This window comes from Rhea americana, unplaced genomic scaffold (assembly GCF_003343005.1).
Source record: "Rhea americana isolate MKP2758 unplaced genomic scaffold, rheAme1 scaffold_49, whole genome shotgun sequence".
In the NCBI taxonomy this organism is placed as follows: domain Eukaryota; kingdom Metazoa; phylum Chordata; class Aves; order Rheiformes; family Rheidae; genus Rhea; species Rhea americana.
In genome coordinates, this window is record NW_028186634.1 from 4,094,235 (window position 1) to 4,105,422 (window position 11,188).

An 11,188-nucleotide genomic window follows, 5' to 3' on the forward strand; every position below is an offset into this window, starting at 1 on the left:
CAGAGCAGATGCCCCAGCAGTGACCAAGTGGCCACACTGATATGCAGGTTGTACCTATGCTGCAACTCAACTTTTTGTTTGTACCATTTCATTTTCATTTTTTCCAGTTTCAACAAATATCTTACAAAATAACCCCACACAGGATTATGACACATTTTTATGTATCTGTATGTTTCTCTAGCTGGATAGAATGCAGTGCAAGCCAGTGCCTACTGAAACCAAACAGAAAAGCAGTACTAGCAACTTTCATCCTTTTGGTTCACCTCATAAAAGCATCTTGTCATTTTTGCCTCAGAGTTACAAGTCCCTCACATACCAACACTCAGTYACTTCCTACAGTATCTTGCCTGGCCCTTGCAAAAATTTAGAGGCAATTAAACAGGGAGAAAATGTTCCTAGAATTATTGTAAAAATTATTTTCACTTTACCCAGTGGTTCAGCAAAATCAATGCCTTGGCCATTGGMAAGATCATAACACAATTTGTACACACACAACTTAAAACTACACAGCAGCYGGCTAAGTTATCAAACTGGATCATTAGGCCAAATGAAACAATAGTTTCCTTCTATAGTAGACCATGGTACACCTCAACTCCTTGCTGAAACTTCCTATATTGCTACAAAATTGGGAGAGAAGGAGACTTTAATGTTCCCCTCAGGTATATTGAGGGTACACTTTCACCATCAAATGCACCAAGGCTGAGCATTTGGCTTTTACAAGACATGTTACACAGAACACTTTCTTCTTGGCAAGAACTCTTAATGTGAGTAGACTCAGATTCAGTATACTTAGGCTACAAGAGTTTAACCCACTGAAGGCCTAATCCTGCATCAACTGAATTAACTTCCACTGAGTTGAGTAAAAGCAGGGTAGCCTTGCTGCTAAAAAAGGGGCCATGTGAACAGTTCTACATCCTACATGTTTTTAAAATACAGACAGCCCCTTTTGCAGCCCTATTACTAATTGAAACAAAATACTCTATTGGCAAGTAGAGGTCACCTCTTCACCATTATTCTATTACACTTCATTTAGGTCCTTGTTCTATGCATAGCCATCCCAGGCAAAGGCTACAGTACTCCTCCTATATTAAGGAAGCTTTAAACAACAAAAGAATGGATGTTGCAGACCCTAGATTATTCTGCTCTATTGGGTTTTTGATTCCTTTCCCACAGTGAAAACTCTGTAGAAGTCTAACGAGACAATGACCCTTGAAATCCTGCAGCACACAGAAACAGCCCAAAAAGCCCACATGAAAGCTGTCGTCCATTATCGTGCTGTCAGTCAAAGAACAGGGCAATCCGTAAAGATCACAAATTAGCCTCATTAATGTCTGTGTTTTTGTGACATTTCTGTCCTTAAACATGCAATATGATCTGGTCTGCTAACTCAGAGGTGTTAGAAAGCAGTAAGAGAATTAGCAGCTTAGTTTCTGTTAACAAAGTTATTTTTTGTCTCTATTGAGCTACCAAAGGAAAAACTGTTGGGTTTTTCCAGCAGGTACCTACCAAAGCAGGTGCTTTGGTAAAGTTCATCGACATCAAACAAATGGTGAAAATGTTGAGTTGCGGATTGTTCAGTTCTGAGTGAGCAGAATTCAATCACTGCTCCACAGAAAACTAAAAATCCACTTTTCAGAACAGGGCATACATACGTTGCATAACAAGATACATGATGGAAACCAAAGTGTAGAGAGTAGACAGAAGAGAGTATTTGACAGAACAGAGACATCCACACAGAGTTCTAATATTTACTATGAAACTATTGCATGTGTCTAAAGGTGAAAATGATTATCATCTTCCATTCTGCTCCATTTTATAAGGTGGCTTTACAAAAATGTCAGTGCAACTGTAAATGCTGTGTGATGTAAACTCCTTCATGGATGTACTGTCTCCCAGGTCACACTATTCCAATGGCAGATTATGGTCCAGACCCAAAMCACAAATAAATTTTTTCACATCCCACCAGGCACTTGCCAGATMCACAACACAGGAGATCCTACTCTGCTGACAGACAAGTCCTACAAGCAGGACAAATCTCTTCATGCAGCACTCCCAGTCAAGAAAGCAGAGTCCAGATGCTGCCTGGCCTAGTAGAGCATGAGCCAGGGCACTGCCTTCTGATGTCTGGAGGTTTGTGAAGTTACCTACCAAACCTTGATGAGATCTGAGCACTTCTATTAATGGCAAGGCATAGGCAAAGAGCCAGCACGGTATTTCCCTATCAGGGCACAGTAAATTCACCATTTATGCATATCATCTCTGTTTACATCTTTGTCGTCTTGACCCAGAAGATGTAGGGACATTGACACCAATCTGCTGAGAATGTTAAGGCTCCRGTTAGGACACTTCCAGACAGGCGGTCAGTAAGACAGAGGAAGAGGAGGCAATTGTACAGGAGCTACCAGAGACTCTCAGAGGCAGTCCAAGATCAAGAAACACAGCCAGCAGAGCAGGGCACCTCAGAAATGCTTTAGCCTTTTTGCACACTTTCATGCCTTACACGAAGGTAACATTTTTGCAAAAAGCTTTCTGACKACCACAGTTCTCCACAGACAGATGTAGTGGAAGAGTAACAGCTGAGAGGGTGCCCTGTGCACAGTGATTTCAGACGAGGCCTTCATTTTGCAGGTCCAAATCACTCCTATTTTCTCAGGCCAAAACATAAATAGCTATCGCCCTGTGGCATACCACATGAAAGAGCTGCAAGATTTGTCATGAATAGCAATAGCAGCTGCAAGACATGGTGCATATTTAATAGTGAAAAATCCATATGTTCTTTTAAATTTTCATACTTTCAAACACGCAATAAGTTAAATAAACATGGAAACAAGCTGCATGCGCTTGGCTGACCTGCTGGCCAGAGCAGCAGCCTCCCAGAATAAATCCTCCCAGGTATAGATGAAGAAAAGCTAACTGAGACCAGAAGGAAAGGAAAAATTATGATTGTGCACAACTCATCAAGACACCCTGAGTTCATGTGCTTTAAGCAGGGGCTAGGCAGAAGCATCAAACCTCCTCCAAACATCTCTGTGTTTTGGACCAACACAATCAGATGAAGATCAGCTTTAATTATTAAATTCTCCTCTAATTCTCCTCTCCTGACCTTGAGTCCCATGTCAGGGTCCTGAGATAGGTGATCAGGAACACAGATGATAAGAGCAGATTGACTTGGAAAGGTGGGTGAGTTTGAGGCATCCCCATTACACTGGCCACCAGGAAGAATACAATAGCCTCAAGCCTCCACAGTTCTCCTGTATCAACTCCAGTTCACTCTTTGGCTCYGTATGTAAAGGCCAATATTTCAGATCATTAGGAAGTACCTCTCAAGCATTAGTGTGTGCACTCGCTTAACACCATTGGGAGAAAGGGAAGGAGATATTTCTTTATATTACAGATACAAAGAGAAACTGAATAGATAGGTTAGGATGTAGGTGCCAAACGCTGTTTAGATCATTGCTGAGAGCTCATCGAAAGACAACTAATAAAGAGTGTACTCTTGGGAGGGGCATATATGTGGCAGAGGGAAAGAGAAGATCTAGAGATGAGCAGAAAAGGAGAGGAGACCAAAATGATCTGGCATACAACAGACCTGCCCACTCAAGGGAAGAAAAGATGGGGACTAGTGTGAAGTATAAAAARAATCATGAAAAAACAGGAACAGTGTAATGACCTGAAAAATAGTCTCAAAAATAAAAACAACACTTCTGTGTTTCAGTATCAAGACACAAATTTCAGGGAAAAAATGCTTTTTTTTTTCTTAAAATTAATTTCCGTAAAAATACATTTTATTAAATATTTCTTAAAAAAACATGTATTTTATTTCCCTCTTGCTTTTATTTTTCAAATAAAAAATGGTTAAATTAAGTGCACAAAACTTTTTTGCCCAAAAGCAGAACAGAGGTAGAAGTCCAAAGGGACAATTTGGGAAACAAAATGTAAAGCAAGGAAATATTTCTGCTGTTAGGAGAAGTGRGAAGAGAGAGTAGAGTGTATCCAAGAAGAGGCAAAGAAGAAGAAAGTGTTGGAAGCTTTTCTTCTCATGACATCAGACAAGACAAGGTGTTCAAGCAACTGATTTTCCCCCTTAGATTCGTCATCCACATATGCACRTAAACATTACTGCTAGTAAGGAAACATGAAGGGAAAAGCATTGCCCCACCATTTCAGCCTTCTCACTTATCACCACTATTAGTTCAGGTCCTGCAGTAACAAGCTGGGCAATGGCCTGAGAGACCATGATGAATCAGAGCAAGTCCCTAGGCGACCAAGCCCAGTATCAGAGAGGCCAAGAATACAAATTCTTAATTCAAACAGATCAATTCAGCTATGTCAGATGACAGCCACCTCAGCACAGTCATCTCTGGATGGCCGTATATGTCTATAAATGCTGATCTCCCTACCATGGGGATTTTTAAAGCGAGATTTGTTTATTCGTGCTTAGATTCCTCTTACAGTCATGCCAATGATAAGCCTTAGATTAAAGAAAACTTTGCAGCTTTAAATACTTCTTAGTATGATATTCACTGTACAGCTGAATGGACAACTCCCTGATCTGAGCAACCACTTTAAAGCACTCCCTAAGGGCCTCCAAAATAATTTTCTTCAACCCAGTATCTAATTAGGCATCCAAGGCTCTCTGATCTCTCAAAGGTTGCTTCATACAGGCTTCACTCAAAACAAAGAACAAGATTTGAATACCCTTGGGGCTCACAAACAATAAATCTCCTTACTGAAACCTAAATGGTGTGCAGAGAATCTAAAAGACACCTGAAGGTACTAAAGGTTATTTCCCCATCACTGAAGTCAATGGAAACAGTCAGAACTCACTGTTCTGCACYGTGTTGCCATTCCCTGGATCAGAAGTTGGCCCAGCTACACAACAGAGCACAAAGTACGCTGAGACTACAACAGTGCAGCTGTTAACAAAAGCACAACACTACAGACATTAGGGTGGGATCAAAGCAGCAGGAGGGATGTGAAGAGTTTTCTAAGTCACTTAGAAGATCCAGACACACAGTTCCTTTTAAAATGAGTGAGAACTTCAAGATCCCTCTTCATCTTTGAAAAGCTCAAACTAAAAAAACTGTTGAAGTTGCTTTAGAGATTTTGCAGCAAGATTCTGTGAAAAACTCCTATTTTGCGCCTGGAAGAAAGCAGCTCGTACCTTCTGAGCGGTGAATGCAGGTGTGCTGATTGTCGCTTAGGAAGAACCCTTCCTTACAGCGACATTCATAGCTCCCCACAGTGTTGACACAAACATGCTGGCAACCACCGTTGTTGAACATGCATTCATCTGTATCTGAAAGAGAGAGAGAGAGAGAGAAAAAGAACAGCTTTGTATCTGCCCCACCACAATGGAAGCCACCGCTACAAATTAACACCAAGACCTCATATTGGCAGAAACCACTCAACATGAGGAGCACCTACTCAGCGTGCAACTATCCAGACAGCTCTGACTCCCTGAGCTAGACTGCTTTTTTACCACCCTTGGAAAAAGTGTATTTTTGTTGCTTCTCCTCCCTTCTTCGCACAGTTTGTCAGATCAGTCACAGGGCTCCAAGTAAACTCTGGAGAACTAACCAGGAAGGTGGAGTAGCCTGGGGGGAGCCAGAAGCAGCTGCCCTAGCTGCACTCTCCATCTAGGAGAAGGCACCCTGCCTTGCAGAGTGGCTAGAGACTGTTGCCACTAAGCTAGCTAGCATGTTTGCAGATGTAACAGAGCATTCATACATGGCTCTGCCTTGCTCAGGCAACAAAAGGTGTTTTGAAGCTCYGCATTCTGAGGCTAAAATAGAACAAGAAAAATACCAACCTCAGCATCAGTTTGGATTAAATATAAAACTCTTTTTCTTCCGACTTTCATTCTAGCTACAAATCACATACCACATCTATTCTGATGCTTGGGATGATTTATTATCCTTCTCCCTCATCTCTAGGTCATCATCACTTATATTAAGGCATCTGCTGTGGTGCCTAACTGTAGTCAAGGACAAAAGCAGAAATTCTTGAAATAGTTTAAGTAGTGCTGATTTTGCAATATTCAGAGCTTCACCAAAATCAGAGAATATATGAAGTCTCTGCTTGCAATAAAACTGAGGAAAAAGAGTAGAAAAATTTCAGCTAAATCTCTGAATAACAGATAGTCATCTCAGCCTCCAGTTCTTCTAAGTTTTATCTCCTGGTAATGGCAGACTTTTGTAACCTCTACCAGCAAAGAATTTTCCTACCCCAATTTTATGAGATGACAGTCTGAAAAGGAAGCAAGAACGTTTAGTACCTTAAAAACATGATAAAAAAAATGCTGAGGCAAAGCACTGGTCTCATTTGCAAGTTCAGCTGGAATGCCACATTTGCTCACTGTTCTGTTCATTGTTCCTGTGCTAATAGCACAATGTTTTAAAACTAACACTTAAGCATTTCTGGCATAAAACAGCTGTTCCCTCCCCCTCCCCCCCCCAAAAAAAAAGGGGGGGGGTGGCGAGTGGGAGAAATCYTTTAGAGAAGCATAATGTAGCATTACAACAGAGTTAATTTCTACTGAAGGCAATGAGTAAGCCAACTGGACGCAAAACAATGTGACCTGCCATAGCAACAAAAGCGGCTGACATATCTCCATCACAGTGAAGCAGAGTATTTTAGAGCTCTACAGTGATGTGAATGTGCAAACAATCATGAATAAACAGCCACCGCGAGTCTTCAGTCCTAAAGATTTGAACTCCAGCAGATGTTTCTGTCTTACAAACCTTGGAAAGCTTACAGAATACCATCTCTTTCCAACAAGTAATTGTCTATTTGGCTAAAACCCAGGCCCACAGCTGAGATCTTCAAAAATCAGGGTTAGAGGGGGGCAACCATGGTGTGAACAAAGTAAATAAACAGATTAAGAGAGGATGTGATCCAATTTGTTGTATGTCAAAATATTTATTTAAAGTTTACATTACATCTCAAAATTAGCTGGTCAATGATAAAAGCTTCATTTTATGTCAGTGATATTTTTATTTTAAAAAGCTTGCCATGCAATATTGAGCATCTTCACAGCAACGTAACAGAGGGTAGATTTTGGTCTAAGTTATGTCTACACCTAACTGACTGCAAACCAGTCAGTAGAAGTATGCTCTAGAAGGGCTATTGGATGGATTGAGAATACATCCTCTGGTGGCATTATAAGAGGCTTGCATTTAGCCCTTCACGCTAACCTCAGCTGAACTCCACTGTATGTTTACACAAAGAGAAAAATAAAATCTCTTTTCTAATATTTTGAAACATCAGCAGATATTTTGCTTATCTCTCTGTGTACCTTCTCTAGCGAAGTACTTGGTGACTTCACCCACTCCTCCACTTACACTGTAACAAAGTTAGTCTGTGAAACTCAACCGGATGAAACTCAATCCAGTCTCACAGCAAAGCTTTTCTGATTTGTCCCACTGCAARACACAGCCCTGAGTTTGATCCCCCACCTGATCTGCCATATGCTAGTGTGAAATATCCCAGCCAAGCTAAATGCAGTCTTGAAAGTATGTCATGCGAGCAAGTTCCCTCTGACATGGGCATGGAAGTCTGCCAGGGCAATCCACAGAGTGCAGTTGAAGAAAGAAACTGAGCTATTTCTGAAGTCGTAAGCGGGACAGGTACCAAAGTGCAGGGTTGGACACTCAGTTTGGGTCCTGCGAGTAGGACAGCTTCATTTCCATGAGGCCCTGTCCCAGCYCTGAGCCAGCAGTCTGGCAGCTCATGCATTCCTGCACATTGCTGCACTGTGTGCTGATGAATACCAACACAGTAAAGCCAAGACACCTTGCTACCTGTTTCTAAAGATTTTCASCTGCTGGTCCACAAAATGAAGGAAACTATCAATGCCTCAAAAACAAAACAAAACAAAAACAAGCAAACAAAAATAGTGTCCTTGTCTTAGTCCCTTTGTACTTCCATGACCTTCTATCACATTCAGCTATTATACACAACAAATGTTGTGTCCCTTCCTTACGGCTTACAACTCACAAAAAGCTCTGACACAATAAAAGCGAAAAGTCCGTATGTTATAGATCTAGATCTACATCTGAGAAAAAAGATTTCTAAGCCCATAAACAAAGCTGAGAACTGACCATAAACTAACTTTAGAATGGAAAAGGCAATACCACATGTTCCTCTCTAGAAACATGTTTTGCATAATAATAGGTGACACTTCACACACTTTAATCTGAAGCATTTAGTAGAAACATAGCATAATTATCCTCTCATTTTACAAATGGGGAAAGAGATTCTCTGAACAGTCACCCTGGGATGGCACATCAATACCTGAAATTCCTTAATTCCAGGTGTAACACTCTTCTCGAGCTAARCTGATTCAGCACAGTGTTTTCCATGGATACAGTTAAAGAGTTAAGTTAGCATCCCCACTTGCAATGTTCATGAATGCACTTCTTACCCATGCAGTTGTGGCCATCGTGAGCCAACATGAAGCCATCATAGCAAGTGCAGCGATAATTTCCTGGAATGTTGAAACACTCGTGCACACAGCCGCCGTTGAAGTCGTTATCACATTCATCAATGTCTACACAATAAAGCAAAAGTCAATATGATGGATGCTTACTTGAGTATCATAGACAGGTTGTGATGCAAACACGCAAATGTTAAGAGTAACTGCTGTCTTAAATCATCATTGTCTTGCAAATAGACTATATTTGACATAGTACTTGTTGAACGTTTCTAAAAAATAACAAAAATTCCTTGAGATTCCCACGTAGTTTTATGTTATAGTGTAAGCTTTCTAAGGCTGTCAATTAAACAACAATCTAATTATTACATCAAGTAGTACTACCAGATAAAAGCAATGCAATCAGCTCTCCTTTGCTTTTGTAAGCCAGAAGTAAATCAGGTGGTGAGACAAAGAGCATCTTGTTTAAAATCAGCCTGAGGAATAAATCATCTTCCATATTTTAAACCTTTACTTTTAAGTTTCCTTCTTGGCCTTAGCAGAAATACTTAATGCTTTCACATATAATATCATGTACAGTTTTAGCAATCCTGTTTTGAAAATTCAACCAGATGATTAAGAAGATTCAGTCACACAAGCAGACAAGGAGGGTGTAGGTTAATGAAAAAGCTCCTGTACAAAGGCACTCTCAAAAGTCAGGTTTTCTCCTGCATTTTCTGTAAGGACTCAATAGACAAATGTAAAGTGACATAATAAAGGGGTGATGTGATAAAAGTATCCAAAATAACAAATGGAAAAGTTAACACCAAGTCATCATCATGCCTTATCACAGCAGAATTCAATTTAATTGAAAGCTCATACAAACGTGTGTCACACAAGCAATTGTTCTGTGGAATTCACTGCTGCATGATATCACTCTCACCAAAAGCCTTCACAGTATTCAAAATCARCACGTGCTAATTCACTTGTAGCATGGATAATCCACTCCTGAACAGCAAAAGTTAAAGAAGATAAACCATAGACTAGGAAATCATAGGGAACTGTTTATAAAAAACGAAGTTCTACCTCTAACGCTGGCAGGAAACTTCTGCGGTTACAGCATCACATACATTCGCATACTGCAATGTTTCTTTCCCCCTCCACAGGCTACTAGTCAGCTTTTGAAAAAAAAAAAGAAAGAAAAAAAAAGAAAAAAAAAAGGAAAAAAAACCACCCCACACTATTGCTGCTTTGTAAACTATCCTGTGTTCCTCCAGCAAACAGTTACATTTTGAGCAGCTACCAGCCCTGAAGCTCAATACCTTCACTTTTATCTATTATTATATTTATGAAAAGGGAAATGATAAGAAGTAACTAAGGACTATCATAAAGCATCAAGTCTCCTATTTCTGGGTACCAGTCCAATCGCAATTAAAAGTGGATGGACATCACCTATTTTAATACAGCTGGCCAAGGCAAGGGATCTTTGGTGCTGACTAAAATTTTTCAAGCACAGGAGTATACAGGATTTCTAAGACCTCTTTTATGAAAATGAGATTTTTGTCCCAGTATCCCTGGCTGACATCTGCCTTCATCTCACAGAGAGCAGACACTGTGCTTCTGCAAGGCAGCTGCCCTCCACTCGCACAAGAAACTTTGGTTTGTTGATTGTACTAGTTTTGTAAAGCACTTCAGGACCTTTCAGGAAGCGAAGGGGAGAGACAATTATTGTCACAGGGAGAGCGTCATATTTCCATCACTTTACCTTCACATTTCTTCCCTTCACCAGTGTAACCCACTTTGCACATGCACTTGTACAGCTTTGGGGTGTTCTGACAAATAGCATCTGGATGACAGTCGTCAAGTCCAAGGGCACACTCATCCACATCTGTGAAAAGACCCAGATTCAGAAAGGACGTCAGCAGGGGCGAACTAGGAATACTTGGGTGCATCACCGATTAGGCGATGTAAGGCTCTGTGTGCGTGTGGTGCACACGTGTGTATGTGCAAGTCAAACAGAAACATGTAGAGACAGTAGCTGAATCTGAACATGTATTATGGCTGTACCCACATATGGGCATATTTATGTGCATGCAACTTTAGACAAGCTTGTATAAAGCCTTTTCTCCCACTTGTAAATACACCTATATCAATCCTTTATGGGCTAGAATCTCCATGCGATTTAGCTGAAAAGTTTTACAGAGATGCATCAATCTACAGCAGCAGCAGATATGACTTTCTCCACAGAAGCATGATGGAGAAGAGAAAGTCTGTTAATCTTTTCTACAAAAAGTAGACATTGAAAAAGTTCTTGGTTGCAGCCATGATGTAACTATAAAGCAGCATGGTGACTTTTAAACTAGCAAGGGGAGTTTAGAGAAACGTACTTGCAAAATCACTTCCAATCCCAACACATTAAAAGACTGACCTACCCTTAGACAGATAGTTTATTAATAATTCCATTTTTTAATATTAAAATAGTATCTGATGAGCAACATTGCCAATCACCTGGTCAGCCATCACAGCACGCAGCATACCGAAGTAAAATATCCAGGTGGAAATGCCAGATTAGAGGAAATGGGGAGAAAGAGAAACACCAACAGGAGAAAGTCCTAAAGACGAAGAAGCACAGACAGAAAAAGAGGAAGAGTTATAAGCAGCAGAAGACACCAGCATAAGTTTTTTGTGCTGCAGAGGAGGATTCAAACACAAAGAGGAAGACTTCCAGTGACTGTTTAAGAGAAAGAGTTGCAGAATAGCTACCCTATATCAGTA

At 40.5% G+C, this 11,188-nt stretch overlaps 1 protein-coding gene across 1 annotated transcript in view; it reads right to left on the reverse strand.

Annotated features, from left to right (window-relative positions):
* Positions 1-10,365, reverse strand: part of SCUBE2 (signal peptide, CUB domain and EGF like domain containing 2) — a 43,842-nt gene extending 33,477 nt beyond the window's left edge. The window contains exons 1-3 of the mRNA XM_085317087.1: positions 10,179-10,365; positions 8,426-8,551; positions 5,165-5,299 (exon numbers count right to left, since the gene is read on the reverse strand). Coding sequence (XP_085173213.1) covers positions 5,165-5,299; positions 8,426-8,551; positions 10,179-10,365 — 448 coding nt within the window. The remainder of the gene's footprint in view (positions 1-5,164; positions 5,300-8,425; positions 8,552-10,178) is intronic.
* Between the last annotated feature and the right edge of the window lie 823 nt (positions 10,366-11,188).